Raw genomic sequence first — 16,592 nt, 5'->3', positions numbered from 1 at the left:
TTTAATTCAACGAGATAGAATCGCAGGTTAGTGCGGCCGCGCTCGGCACCTAATTTTCGTAAGCTAGAGTGATCTCCCTGTTGCGTAAATAGATAACTTTTGTAGTAAGGACTAATTCTGCCAGTTATTTCATTAATACTTAATTGTGATGTGACATTGTAAATTGTAATTAAATTTTGCTGTGAAACTTATCTGGGCTAACTTATGATGAAGAAGTTTGTAAAATTGAAAGATTGGGTGGTTATGTAAATTATGTACCTATACAAAAAACAGACTGAATGACATGTGACATGACATGGATATATGAGTATGTACTCTAATGTTTTATTTGACCACCAAGACTGCTTCAAAAGAATTCTCATTTGAAGTCATCCAACACTTTAACTTCCATGAGTTTTATGGCCGCACTTCATAAGGTTTAGTTTACTATCCATAGCCATATTCTTACAAATATATTGGATGATACGTTATTTGTATGTACATTACGTACAATTTGTTGGTAACATAAACTATTTTTACGATAGCCAACGTTTATAAGTCATAAAATAAAAACGTAACAATTTCGATGAGTTCCCTACACTCTGCTCATCTCGGGTCATTGACCCGGCCGATGACCTTACTGAAAATTAAAATGAATAGACTGATGTGTCAATGAATCATGAAATTTGCAGGCGCTAAGTTAACCAAATATGTGACAAACCTACTTGGTAACTTTCATCGTCCCTCTTTCATTATGTTATTTCCAATGTTTCTTAAACAATAATACTAATTTGTGATCAAAAAATTTACGGCGATATATGGTTCGCAACCTATCACGTGAGTACAAAGGTGCTGCGAAAAGTGGGTGGCTCGCTTCGTGAGCCACCTCTGACTACCCCTTCGGGGATTACAGTCGTGAGTGCATATACTGCATATGTATATGTATGTATATAATTTACAAGTTACGGTATACCGTTTAGATATTATACTTATATTTATGAGTACCTAATTATTTTGCAAAGCTCAGGCTATTAATATTAGGTTTAAGCCGTAGGTACTTATCACTATTACCAGTCTTTATAAGCTAAGGATGGTGTGAGTGCAATAGATATTTTAAAGCAATATTTAACAGGAAAATCTTTAGTGTTATGAAACTTGTCATAACACTCATAACACGTGTAGGATCATCATTTCATCATCATCAACAGATAATCATGAACCCAAGACTTCATATGTAATGTAACCACAGTTAGGTATGTACCTACTGATTACCAAACTATTCAGTAGGTAATGTTACCAAAATAGCCGTGTTGCAAAGTTTTAGCGTTTGGATAAATACAGGTTGGCTAGCGATAATAAACACTACGGTATATTTAGAAATGGTTTACTTTCGATGAAGGGCAGATTCTAGTATTATTAACAAGTTTCTGTGTATTTTCCGATTTCTTTATTTGAGTAAGTATCTAATCACATGTTATTTTGTCCGAATATTGTGCTATAAGTATACCTACTATTTATAATATAGGTATTCCAAGAATAATAAAAGTAAGCCTGAACACTATAATTAAACTTACATTATTTATGTAGTAAAATGGGGGTCTTGTAAATGTATTAAAATTAACTTTGATTGCGATCTAAATATTTTTTCCCTTGTGGTTATGTATGTATGTACGTAGGTAGACAGGTGAAGTAGCAACTGATATCCTGTCCAGATCCTGGTGTATGAAACATACAAATCAAGCAATCTTTGCCTATGCCAATACCTACTTGATACTTTGATACGCGTTATGACGTTATGAATGGGACATTCAGAGCCGCGAGCACAGGATTCGATACTATTTTCGAATCTACACAAACACAAACATATGGAAAAAACAAATGCCACTTTTGGAACTAGCAAATTTGCCTTACATTTTGACAGTGACATTTGACGATAGGCAACGTAAACGGAGGTTTCGAATCCTGTGCTCGCTGCTCCGATGTCAATATATTTTGGGGATAGTTCGAATATTCTAGAATTTATTGTCGATGTAGGGTTTTTCATGGTATAAGTAGCTGCATAGATACGTGCGTTACCATGTTTCTAGAAGATTCCTTCATTAGTGCCGCACCCGCGTCTGACATTACAAGTGCAATGTCCTACAAACATCCGGCCTTCCTCAACACAACCCAATGTGACAACACACTTATTTATAGACAACCCTAACACGACCGACATAAAAGCTATTTTAGAACAGACCGCTTGTTGCATTTTGTACGGGCTGTGAATTGATAGTGAGTTTTATTAAATGATTTATTGATGCAAGCTGTTTTAGACTTAAACACCTTGTGCGTAGGTTCAAATCTGTATTGTAATGATCGTAGCTGTAGGTATTTTGCATTCATCGGACTATGCTTTCCGTAAAAAATATAACTTAGGTAAATATTATACTTATAATGTATAGACTATAGACGCTAAAAAGTACTAACTGATTGATTTATAAAATAAATTGGTTTTCTTTGTAGATTTTAACATCTACGATACTAGCGAACTGAGAGATTTTAAAGGCCTACGCACACTACGCAGACGAGGTACTACTGGTTTTTTTTTGTCGATATCTCTCATAGTTATAAATTACGGGGTAGTTATAACCTCCTGACACCTGGCGTGCTATGAGTAGGACATTGAAAAATATATAATATATAGTTTAAAAATACCTATATTAAAAGTTTTATGGAGTATCCCTGTTATTCCTTTAAAGTTTTACAGAGTACCTATCCCTTAAACAATTTGTTCTTTGCCAGAAAGTGACAAAACATTTCAATAGCTAGAACTTCCAATATTTTCGGGGGTTTCCAATATTATTTATTTTACCTCTCGGGGTCAGGAGGATAATCCTTTTAAGTTATTCGATACAATTTAAACCTTGGTCAAGTCCACCTTACGAACGTTGTTCAAGTCTACCTTACGACATCAAGAAGTCCCTGTTCTAAAACGTTTTTCATAGGACTTTTTCAAATGTAGCCCATTCCAGTTCTGAGCCTTACCAATGTTGGTTGTAATGTATGGAAATGTAACTTTACGCTTAATTTAATTTAAGGAAATCCATCCCTTGCTGCATGTATTAAGGCCGTCAAAAATTTGGTAAAACGCCTTTTAAAAGTTTATTTTATTATCTAATCTAGTCAGCTTTTGTTGCACGCTAAGCATGTTGATATATAATCTTCTGTTCATAAAAAAGCACTAATAAAGATTAACGTAACATAATTGTCAAAACTGGTAAGTTTTCCTGTCACTGTGCACTAACATCGGGTTAATTTAACATTCCCAATTACCTACTAGGCCCACGCTTACCAACCGTATCTAATTCCCTCTCCACCTTATCACTAAGCGTATACGATCGGGAATCCAATACCAAGTTTAGACATAGTAACATAAGTAAGACCAATTAAAACACCCCTAGCAAGCACCCTTAATATTGCACTCACACAGACAAGCAAATGAATCATGAGGACATGTGCGTATATTGACACACACATGCGTAGATATGCGTGTGTGTGTGTGTGTGCGTGAATGCGTGTGCGGCGGCAGAACGACAGCTGCAAAGCTTAAACTGCCTGCTGCCCTGCGGCTCCAAAACATTTTTGTTTTTGTTATAATTTAGCATTGCAGTTTGCAGATAACTTTGACGTGTACTCGCCTGCATTTTGCGCACTCATTTAGCTTGACGTTTGTCACTTTCTTTTGCTAAACGAGAGCCGTATTCAGTCAACTTCTTGCACACAAAAGCTGGTATTAAAAATGATGAAAATTTTGCCATTTTCAACAGAATGTAAACTTTAAAGTGGAATAAATTAACACTTTAGACGAATGGAGTTTAATAAAAATTTGCTTTCGGAAATCCGTTTAGGTATTAATCTGAGCTATCGAAGAGCATATTAATAGTCATAAATTACATAGTTGTTATACCTACATACCTAAGTGTTTTTTATTGAAATAAATGGTTGAAGTTGGCGAGGACAATGTACTGGGCGGATAGCCTTGGAGGCTGACGCGAGAGTTTCTTGTTTAAAAAAACGGACCTCAACTTTTTAATTTGCCATTCACCTCGGCTACCTACGTGATATTGGATATAATTGTCTATTTATATTTTATCGCTAATTGCTAAGAATAAAAGGCCATTATACGCACAAAAATGTTGTACCATTTGGAAGTGCGTTTGCCGCCTAAAATATGTAATAATTATGAATAATTGTACTTGAAACTGTTATCATTTAAGTGATTGTGCTTAACCATAACATCCACAATGACTAAAGTATAGAATGGTCTATCAGAAAAAAATATACCTAGAAACTACTAATGAATAAAAATTCGTCATACTTAATCTTTCAAAAACCGTTGAAACGTCGGTTATTGATAACAAGGCCGTCGGCCGGTAGTAGAGGCGTTTTCGAATCAAGACCAGGAACGAGCCAACTTAGCACATTAGAAATTAACAAGCCATAAGCTCGTCTGTCACAAATCTGTCAGATCCATACAAGTTACTCAGTCAGATTTTATATCCTTACAATTTATATCGTTGGCAGGTATATCCTCGTATTTAGAAGATTTCACGTGGATACGTTATTAGTCATTTCAATTTTTATCAAAAAGTTCTGTTGAAAAAAGTAAAAATTCCCTAAACTTGTTGGGAACCAGTGCAACCGAACACTAATATAATTATTAGTGCTCCTTTTTTGTTGTAGTCATCTCGTCCGTAGCTGTGCGTGCCCTTGCCTTGTTCGAGTTTTTTTTTTCGAAAACCTGACCCTCAGACAGACCCAGTCAGTCATGATTCAACCGTCGCCGCGTACGGACGCCTCCTCCGCTCCGACCGGTTTCTAGTCATTCGTGTCTTTATAATTATTCTCTACTAGTAAAAGTTATAGGACTTTTGTAAAAAATTGCGTGTTTCTTATTAAATAATTAGTTCGTTTGTGTGTGTTTATGATTAATGTTACTTTGAAGACTGACTTTAATGAACGGATTGGGTTTTCTTTGGTGAGTCTCTTTAGTTGGTTTTGGTTACCGGCTTTTTGGTGATGGTTCGTATTTTTCATTTATCATCTTATGTTTGACTTAATTTTAAATATTATTAATACCTAACATTTGAATTATAATGTACCGGGACTTAGTGCCTTTTCTTTTTAATGTTATATTTTGGTATTTTGTGTAAATATTTTAGAAGCCATAATTCATAGCACATTTAAACATAAAATAAATTATTTTTCTTTAATATTGAATCGTTATTTAAGTAACGAAAGTATAGTAAGGTCGTTTAAATTAAGAAAAATAACCGTCAAACTGTTGTTACCAAGGCGACAGGATCCAACGCTACGCAACTGTCGCTTACACCGAATAAAGCGATCGGTTTATACAAGTTGTTTGCATTGTTGTTCCGTCCAAACAGCTTTATATCCTCGTCCACACAACTTAAGGCTTTCTTTTAAATTCAACCTCCTTCCAACATAGCCCCAATCTATTCTTTAAATAACGCCAAAAACGGTTCAACTTATACATACAAAAGCTTTTATTTGTGATTTGTAAGTAAGAGTAGATATTATTAACGAAAATCGATACTGGCAGCTATCGAAATGTGCAAATGAATGAATTTCTTGCGATTCAAATGTACCAGGAGAGACGAGATCAGTCGGAGGTTGAAATTGGGGATTACTAGAGTGGACCGCCTCTTAATTGTAAACTTAAACACAAAGTTCACTTTTGGGCATAAAAACTCGGACAGAATTAGAGCTGATAACATCAAAAAAGTTCTAGGATCCTATAGATTTTGGATAAGTACAAAGAAGTGTTTGAAAAATTGATGAAATAAATTATTTATTTTCAGTAGCAATTTCGAAAAAGACGGCTGCTTGCTTCTGTAAACATTTCCAAAGACCCAGATAATATTCAGCCCAAGCTTTAGTTGGTATTAGATTAACAAAGCACCTTTGACTGGGGCAGACATAGTTCTCCAGTATATTGCTGAGACTTTTCGCATTTCGCCAGTGTCCAAATCCCCCTCTTGTCTTGTTCCTTTGTACCAAAACCCCAGGAATTTGTGATTCAGATTTCCGTTTGCATAGTCCGGGGCGGTTTGATGAACAGACCCCGTTGGATTCTGGAGGTCGGTGGCGATTATTCGCTACGATTGCGTTTTTATTGATCACATATAGATAGTTACAGGCTGTGGTCGCTTAAGAATGTTTGTGTTCAATTCAAAACGAAACGACGAGACTATAGAAGTTCTTCTTGAAAACGGCCTTAGCTCTTCTACAATAGATATAGGCTGAACTGGCACTACCGAGAAACACAGAATAGGGCTCCTCCTAACTAACTTAGACGCTTGTGTCTATAGAAAGTTGCCGCACAATTGTAACGCAGTTGATAATTAAATTTAACGTATATTTTGTTGACTCCCGTACTCGCTTCGACGAAACTTTTGTGTTTGTTAATGAAATCAGTGTGATGTAACTGTGTTACAATATTTTTATTACAGTGTCCGTTTCAACGTTCCTCTGTGTGTAGTTGTGTACTTGTCGCTATGTGAATATTTTTTTACATCTACTAATCTTATCTATCAGTATTCTGTACGCGTGGACGTGTAAACGATGTAGGAAATCCGTATGCGCGCTTAGGAGCTTAGCAGAATATTATTAATATCTCCACAAGGAACCAACACTGGATTTTTTTCTATTGTCAAGAGGATACTTGCCACAGTCAAACTTTATCATTGAAAAAGGAATATACCAAAATTTATCAAAAATAGATGAAGAGTTTCAGCTTTAGGATTATATATAATATGTAGAGTAAACGGTAGCAGGCTAGAGGCACAAGCAAAATTATGATAACACATTACGATAACACAAACTAGGCTCATACCGAGATTGCCTACTGGGCACAAACTTTCCAGTTTATTTCGTCTGTCTCCTCCATATTCCCCAATTCCCTCTCACAACGTTTGAGATTTTTGTCTAACTCAGAGACAATAACATTCCTTACCGTCTGCTGGTTCCCATCGGTATAGCTTCGGCTTTTTACAAAGGCATGTCTCCATCCTAGCATCAATCTCTACGGAACTTTAGTTATGACTTGGTCTTATTCTAACTAAGCGTGTCGGTGTCATTCACAAGGGTTTGTCACCGTAGTTAAATGATTAGCCAGACAAATTAGTGGCGATCGCTGACCTCACACTGGGCGCGCCTGATATAAGTAATAGTTGATACGTCACTTGGGGAGGGGGCTTTAGTGTACCCCCATAATTACTGCTCTCTGAGTAATGTTGAACACCACGTTATTGAGCAAAATGAAATTTTATCATATTCTAAAAGTATAAATGGTTAGAATATGAAAAAGCTGGTCTCCTAAAACCACGAGTCATCGGGGTAAACAAAAACTGCGAGTCCTTGTGATAGAACCATTTACTAGGGGTCTTTTGTGGCTACTTCTTAGAAAGGGTATCTACCTACCTGTTGATAACATTTAAGGGGTTTAAAATAACGTACCCACACTACCTGAATTGTTGCCGAGTGTATTTTTTTTATTATAAATAAAGATCGTAATAATAATTCTGAGAAAAGGTATACATAAATTAAATTATTTATATTTTATATGGCACATACAAATGGGCATAATTACGTTATTAGCCGTGTTCACATTCACATAGCTTATTATTGACGGTTTTGTTATGTTATGTTTATGATTTTAATTCGCTCAGGCTGCTATGTTTAGTACTTACGTACCTATATTTCGAACTTACGAACACCAACCAGTCACAACATGTATTGTAATGTGTTAAATACGTACCTACTTACCTTAAACTCCATCTTAAGTCCGTTTCCTTTTAAGACGTTAAAATACATTGTTTCAGAATGGTTTCAGGAGGTTTATTTCTTTCTTTATTGCCACGCCATTAGACTAAACACTACAGTTTGTCCAAAACTAAGGGTGTGTTTAAGTCGGCGATGAATTACTGTATCAACAGGTACTTTTGTGTGTCCTTAACTATTTCCATTTCGGCCTTAGCATTTCGGGACTAGTTTCATTGCTCGGTATCATTAATTTTAATTTACACCGTGAATGATTAGTTGATTACGCACGCAGAAACATAACTATTGATGGAGTTGAATCATAAAGAATATGAATAAATAGACCGACCTATGTATCCATGTGGGGTAGTTAAAAATTACATAACGGGTTCAGTTGACAGACACACAGGTTACAATAGATTTAAACTCGCAACCCTCTGTAGATAAAACGAATCTGGCAGTCAGTAGGTACCTAGGAGCTGTGTAGAAATGAGCTATTTATTTCCAAAAAGCAGTTACAAGCATTCAGTCGAGCACGTTCTACCCAAATCTTTATTACATCAAAGAAGTCTATTGATAAGGATCTTTTCGAGGCAAGTTCTTGGACAAAAAGCCACCCAAGAATGTTAAATAGGTCTGTCTGAGCCTGAGACCCGACCCGGTGAGTCATTTCAGCCGAAAAATAAAATTTTCTCACTCAGTCTAGGACTGTTAGTCATCAGTAAGTCACAATCACAATCCACATTCTAGACTTTAGTTCAATTAATTGTCTTACGAAAGTAGTCTTCTGTAAACTCCTTTATTAAATTAAAAATTCAAATATTTAGGTACCTATGTATCTAATAATAATATCACTAGGTAGTATGGCAAAATTCAATTAACTCGATGATTTGATAGTTTTCGTTTCGTTTCGAAATTGTTCGTGCATATTACAACCATATAGTATTTCATGTTAACTTTTTTCAAGAATTACCATGTAAGTCCTTAGTATTAGAGCTACCAGGCAAGCATGATGTAGTAGACTGCTAGCGTATATAGGTATAGAAGTCATTAGACCTCAATGTATTTACGCTTCCAGCGGGCCCGAACGCAATTATGAGTGTTCACAACTTCGTTAGGCGTCCATCTTAGAAGTCCACGATCGACGAAGCGGTGGATGTGGTAGCCTTATCGATAAATGACAAACCTTTTAGCTAGAGCGTACTTGAATGTTTGGAAAAGTATAGCAAGGTGTCAGAATTATACCCAAAATAGCTTGGTCTGAATTTTGGTTTAGTTTATAATTGATAAACTAAAAGCGATAGGGGCTCTCATTCTCTTTACCAATACCGTAGTCCCATTATGTCCTAATGATAAACGTTTGGTCTATTTAGTGTTTATGTAACAAATAGCTTGCGCAAGATTAAAAACTACTCATGGACCTTTTTCTTGCTGCTTTTGATCTATACAAATCTTCTTACTTGTTGCCAACTCCACGACAAAATGTATTAGTTACTTTTGCGCATCGTTTCCGATCAATATCCTTCTAATATACTTCTGTATGACGCAGCACATTTAGTTATATGCCTGCCTATATAGCCCATCGATGATAGTATTAGCGATGTAATATCACCCATATTTCACGCACGATTTGCAACGAAAGGGCTTAAGATCCTCGGAATAAATAACCTACGATAAGTTAATATTCCCTCTCATTTTGTGTCTTCTTCTATCTTCATCTTCATACATACCTAATAGTTTTCAATGTTGTAATACGCTAACGTAATTTAGCATAACACTGTCGTGTACCCGTTTCTCACGTCAATAAAATGTCAACACAATATGGGGAACAATTATATGTAAAAAAAAGTTGTTAACTTTCGTCTTATTGACAAAACCTTAATGTTGTCAAGTCGAGTTCCAGTATCCATGACCGAAACCGTTAAGACTATTAACTTATTCATTCTTTTGTGAGCCCCAAAGATTTCTATGAGAATTTCTCTAGCCCCTTATTTGTCTATTCGTTTTCTAGGGGCAGGTTTTCACACGGTCAGGTGCGTTTTTCTATTTCGTTTTGTACACAAAGGACTAGGGGTCGCGCTCCGACCTTCCTTTGTTCGAAATTTAAATCTTAAGATTTTGAATCTTGCACCCCAAGATGGCCGCCCAACGGTTTCTAGTATTTTATTGAGTTACTGAGCACCGGCCGTTTGCTTTGGTCGAGCTCCAGAATTACTTTTAGCATTGAATTTGTTCACGTTTCAATCTACCACGGTATGTTTAATTGAATTCTGAATTAACAGCATTCAATATAGACTATTGTATTTCCTCTAATTACTTAATGTTACCGCTTCACGAATATAACCTATAATTTACATAATTCAAATCTAAGCTTATAAGGCGGTAATTGAATTAACGTTAATATACGTTAATGTATTCATATCGGGTGGTGTAATAGGAATAAATGTGATTTCCATTTTCCTTTGTATTTCAGTCTAGGTATTCGTAGACACTTTGTTAATCATAAACATTGCTCGAGCTTAATTGCTTGGAACTGTTCCTTAAACTAATCTTCTGCAGTGCAATTGTTGCGCACTGTGTAATTTATGTGTCATTTTTAATATTTTACACGTTAAAACATCATGTACGATTTTATAACCGAACTTTGAACGACTGTTTCTGTGCAATAAAAAGTACAGCCAACAGATTACGACAGGAACATTAATGAGCGTTCTAGATACTAGGTTATGTGTAACTTATCAAAGACGTTCACTTCTATAGTTCACTCCATGAGAACGGATAACTTTACGAATAGATCACTCGAATATAGTACTTATATCGTTTACATCAAAACCTAATTCGCGATGAAACCGAGAGTTCCGCAGAAAGTGTCCTGCTGAGTAAAAGTCAGCTTTGTTTCCATTGAACTAGATCTGAATTTGCGTGTCGGTGCGGACTGAAAGTTAAGACATCTGTTTTGAAGGTCGTTGGTGTTTCTTTGAGTCAAGGTCAAACGCACTTTCGTAACAGTAAACGTAATTGGCTAGAAAGAATTCATTGAACGCTATCAGGTTTACTATTCTGGGGAACGGACTGCGAGGCTATATTGCGTCTGACGCCTTAGCATGAATTTTCATCGTGAACGTGACGTGAAATTACTCGATGAATCTTGTAGGGAAATTTTAATTCTGCTACCGACCACCAGGGGCGCTGTTCATATTTTCATAAAAAAACACTCGATGAATTCTACTTCACGTTCACGATGATAATTCATGCTAAGGGGTCTGATCTGTGATGATATTGGCATTCATGACAGTGTAGCTGATTAACCAAAGGTCATATTATGCATGATTGGGTCCCGTACCTCCATCTCTTGTTGCAACTTTATAAACAAAATGTGTCAGAAAAGTAGTATTTACAATAAGCTGACATTACTCACTTCGAATTGCTATGTTTTTGTTTTTTCATTTGATCCCACAAATAAGTTCTACGAAAACTATGCCTACGAAACTACGAATGTTATCAACCGGAATAACATTTTAAATAAATACCTACCAGCCAACCATCGGTAAAATTTCCGTTTATCACGATATTAACCGAGCCGAAAACTGCCCAAATAAGGAAACTATAAACGGCCTTATTACGTAATGTTAAAACGACTTAGCCTTATAGCACACCGTAAACTCGTGTGCTTAGGATATAAACAAGCTGAGAATTTTAATAATAATGTGCTTACGTGCTTTTGGGTTATTTAGGAGTCGCCTTCCTGGGAGAGGGTAGTACGGGGAAAATACACGAGGCTACAGGGTGATTTAATTACATTTTGGTTAAATGTAATTATTTGCTTATTTTTGGTAGTGTAGAGTAGTGATGTTATTAATTAGAAAAAAATGAAATTAACGTATAGGCAAACATATTATTTAAGTAAGTATAAGTTTTTATTCGTGCTTTTAATAATAATAGAACTATTATGATATTATTAGTAGTCGTATATATTTTGTTAGTTTTCAATTTATATATTTTGGGTCATAGGTACATAATCGGTTAATTATGTAAGTTAAACACTATTTTTTTTGAAATACCCCATTTCATGATATTGCGTATTCTAAACGACTTGTGCAATTTTTTCCCCCACGGTCCTCTTCAACTAATCTAATTAAAATCTCAACGACCAAAACACTCCAGCTCCTACACTATAATAACCAGGGATCTAATCTAAATGTAGATGAATTTTCGTAAAATGTGAGGTCAATTACAACGGTACGGGCCTGATTTCCTAGAATAATACTGCCAGTTTAGATTTTAATTGGGGAGCACCCTTGAATTTGGAATTCTTGCTGTGTGCAACGCCGTTTCTTAGCAAATTTATTTTATTTGCTCATAAATTTAACCTAGCGACACCTAGCGATAGAACTGCTCAAACTCTCTTTTGTATTACTTTTTAAAGTGATCAACAGATGTCGCCAGTTTCTTTGCAACAGTATGCACAGCTTATTCCTTCTTTATAAGGAGTATTAAACGCACACGTGAGATGGTTCTAAATACTGGAATGTTTGTGTATTTCGGAGGTAAAACGTTAGTAGGCTGCACTGGAGATTATGGACCATTAATTCAACGAGGGTGGGTGGTGATAACATAAATTAAAAACGCTTCCGTATTAATGGGGGAAGTTCTGTACACAACTGTGCTACGGTGCTTGGAGAAATAGTCATGTGTTTTGTATTGTACATACTGTATATAATGCATTGTACCTTTGTATGAGGTTGCAGCGGTAACATTTATTTATTTGCGAACTGTACGATTTGTTTAATAGGTAGGTATAAATTTCATTGTACTAAAATTGAAGTTTATATTCTACAACAGTTAAATATATTATAGTAAGTAATTACTGTTCTAAGAGAAATAAATGGTAATGCTTTTGGTACAAGATTTCCAAAAAGCAAACATCCCACTTAATTCTAAATTAAGAAGCACTTTGGATCTTAATCATAAAAACAGGCGCAAAAACAATTCGGCCTAATTTATTTAAATAGCGACAGAACAATATCATTGAAATCAAGATAATCTGTCCTCTCGGAGACAAGCGGGTGTAATTTTATCTTTGATTCGCCTTATTCTGGACCAAGTTATTCCTCAAACTCAGTAAATTGGCTTAGCGAAACAATTTGCTACTGGGATATAAATTAAAATCTCCTCCTGTATACCTAGTACCTACCTGAAAATGTGAATCTAAATACCATCGCCTTATTTTCCAGAATAGGTCCGCAGAATGTAATGAAACGAGACGGGTAGGGCTGTCAGCGCTTAGGATTTAATTCAATACGCTTTAAATTGTTTCTTTGAACGTCCGTGCCACTAATTTTATTATTGTCAGCCCTGTATTTTCTTCAACGCTGCGTGATAATAAATATAGAACAAAACTATTACTTTAGTAATGACAATCCTCCTTCCTTGGATTTTGTTGTAATATGTTTAATGAGTTTTCAAAATACCGCGATCTATTCTCAAAAACACGGTTAAACGACGTATTGCGTCAAATGTCGTTGTCGTCACGTCCCAGATGTAAGATAAAACATGCAGCCGGCTTTAGTATTTAAATCATGTCTAACCTAAACCTAACTTCAACAACGTGACTTCCCGTACTTGGCAACGTGTAATAGAGGTGTATCTTATAATGGTGGGGTTTAAGTTGCATCAAAGTCTTATACATAATATACAGTCTTAACTGACAGTTTTCGGGAATAACTCTTCTTATAATATATTTATGTAACTATTAATAATTTCGAATAAGTATTATAAAATAATCATAATCCCAATATAGAATTGGGCAGTTACTAACACTAACAGCCGTCTTCTCCGAAATTTTAACATTCGATTTTCAAATTTCAATTTCTGTTCGGAAACTTAAAGAGTTATCGACCGATTGATATCAGAAGCAGTCAACTGGATATCAACTTCAGCAATATATTACAGAATTAGGCCCGTTTTCCGAACGATTTACTCTGGTGACACGTGATCGCTATCGAATGGGGTTTCATTAATAACAATAGATTTTCCCGAATAGGTATTCGGATTTGTCGATAACGTTTTGTATGCGACGTATAATAATTTTACATGAGTTGTGCCTTTGTCAACTTTAATGAGAATCCGATTTATCAATTATGCTTTTACTTTGAATGTTTGTTATCTTTCGTCTTTCAATAGGTGTAGGTAATGTGTGTCTATTTTAGTTAGGGTTACCACAAACTATATAGCATAAAATTAAGCATTTGTATGGTAGGTACTTTTTGAAGTGATTTATTAAGTATATTATTATTCTATTCTTTAATATTTAGTCCACTTTCAATAACTTACAGGACGTCGTAGTTCCTCAAACGTTGTTTTCCTACTATCTACCTGTAAGAAGTGTTTGACGACCGAATGGCGTAGTGGTTAGTGACCCTGACTACTGAGCCGAAGGTCCCGGGTTCGATTCCCGGCTGGGGCAGATATTTGTTTAAACACAGATATTTGTTCTCGGGTCTTGGGTGTTGATATTTATATTTATATTTAGTATTTATCTATCTATGTATTTGTGTAGATATATCAGCTGTCCGATACCCATAACACAGGTTCTACCTAGCTTGGGGTCGGATGGCCGTGTGTGAGATGTCCCCACATATTATTATTATAGAACTCAGGTTTTCAATCCAATATACCAAGGTTGTCAGTTCTTGACTATTATAGTGTAAAAACCGCGCTATTTAATAAAATCTCAAACGATGCTGCACACTTTACTGAACAAACTAAGAGGATTTGAGACGTGTTCTTGAATAAATTTGATGTGATCTTTCCGATATTCGCTTGTTATTCGCTCTTTGCAATGTTAATAAGGGATGTTCGTGAAAGGTTCCACAAGAAACTTGTTTAAACAATATTTTTACAAAAAAATATTGGCAGCATTTTCAGTTACAATCGCTCTTATGGATTTCATAATATGGGCGCTAATATATTGTCAGTTACAGAATAAAAACGTTGTGAACATATTCTGAAGGCCATTTTATTAACTGTGTATACCTACCTACCTAAGTATAAGATGTTTTCGTTGTTGAAAGCTCAACTAATATGTATCTGACTGCTAAGTTGCAGACATACATAACGTGACCATTTATTTTTTTTGTCAGAGCGGGACACCTGCGGTTGGACAACATATTTTTTTTACCCTATATTTTTATTAGCTATTCGGAAAGTTTATTTATAAAAAATTAAGAACCCGTTTTTTTATAGTTTTATTTTTGCATGTTATTTTTTACTTTAAAGTTAATTTTGTAACCGGAAGCGACGTCACATATTTTGATCAATTTTGATTTTAATCCTTTGCCTTAGTTACGAAAAAAATAAAACATAAATGACACAAACACAAGTGACATAAACTTTGTTTATTTATTGTAAACAATGAATTTAGGACTAATTTCACCATACACCATCATACATAGATCATTAACACCCCTGTTACACATTATAACTAGGAATCAGATAGGTACATCTGTCAAGAATTCAATATTGAAATTTTATTTTAAATGACACAATAAAACAGGGGTGTTAATGATCTAACAGTGTATAGTGAAACTTGCCCTTAGCCAACCAACAAACAAAAAACAACACATCACGATAAAACGTCAACGTCAATAAAAAATTAAAATGAATAAATGAATATATATTTTTTAAACCTATAGGTTTTGATCATCAAAATACATCGCATCTGATTCATGAAGTCATCATCACCTTTTTACTATTTTCTGAATTTCTCGAAAATAATACATAATAAAGACATATGTTATATACTTATATTGTTTGTGGCCTTTATAGTTACAGTCCAACTATAACACGCGTAGCGAGTCGCAACTTGTGACTTGCGATTCGAGTGCAACATGTAGTTAGGTCATTTGAAATTATCGTTTGGTCAAAGCGGGACATTTTGGCCCTCGCGGGGGACAGCGGGACGGACAGCTTGAAAGCGGGACTGTCCCGCCCAAAGCGGGACGTATGGTCACCTTAGACATACAGTGTATTAAACTATACAGATATTTAACTAGGATCTTAGATGATTCGCCCAAACAACTATAGTTACCAAGTTACCTATCTATGTAACCATATTGTGATCAATGCAACTAGTCCTAAATTTGTCCGTAGTAAATGATGATGGGCACTTGAATAGAGCTATCCAACGATGCATGACTCACCTTTATTGGACATAGATCCCAAAATGCCCATTGTCATTTAAACAAAAAATCCTGTAAACAAAAATGGCAGCCTTCCACATACCTCCAATAAGTTATCTTTCTCTTACATTACATTACGTATGTTCGGCATACAGACCATGTCAGTAGGTAGCTATGTAACCGGGTGCCTGGGGCGATAGAATTTTCTCGTATTACTTTTATTTTCATTTTCTTCTTTTAACCGTAAAGAAATACCTCAAGAGCCGCTGGCGGGAAGCCAGGGCTTCTATTGGACACCGAATTGCTTGGAAGTGGATGAGATTGTGTGGAACTGTTGTAAAAGTAATGTAAATATAGTTGCAATTGAGTTGATTAGCGTATCTTCTTCTTAAACGTTACCTTTTTAAGTTTTATGGTGTGTTGCACTCAAGCATGCAATATCTAGTAAGTATACATATACAGGGGGGTCTCTCTTTAAATCTACAAACGAATGAACATTTACACGCAATCGACTCGGCATCCCAATGCAGCGAGATACAGTCGTGGTTTGCAGTTTTGTTTTTCCTAAGCTTCGAAGCGCTACGCGAATCACGGCTCTATCTTGTTGTA

At 35.6% G+C, this 16,592-nt stretch overlaps 1 protein-coding gene across 12 annotated transcripts in view; it reads left to right on the top strand.

The window, feature by feature from the left end:
- LOC105384515 (brain tumor protein) overlaps positions 1–16,592 on the top strand; it is an 89,123-nt gene that overhangs the window by 38,508 nt on the left and 34,023 nt on the right. The window contains exon 1 of one of the 12 annotated variants that reach the window (XM_011554775.3): positions 4,182–4,999. The exons of the other annotated variants lie outside the window; for them this stretch is intronic. Within the exon in view, the coding sequence (XP_011553077.2) occupies positions 4,977–4,999 (23 nt within the window). The 5' untranslated portion in view covers positions 4,182–4,976. Of the gene's footprint in view, positions 1–4,181; positions 5,000–16,592 lie in introns of those variants that run through there. 12 annotated transcript variants of the gene reach the window in all.

The sequence above is a fragment of the Plutella xylostella genome, chromosome 14 (genome assembly GCF_932276165.1).
Source record: "Plutella xylostella chromosome 14, ilPluXylo3.1, whole genome shotgun sequence".
NCBI classification, from domain to species: Eukaryota; Metazoa; Arthropoda; class Insecta; order Lepidoptera; family Plutellidae; genus Plutella; species Plutella xylostella.
Note: the sequence above shows the minus strand (reverse complement) of the source record. Positions and strands in the feature narration are given on the sequence as shown.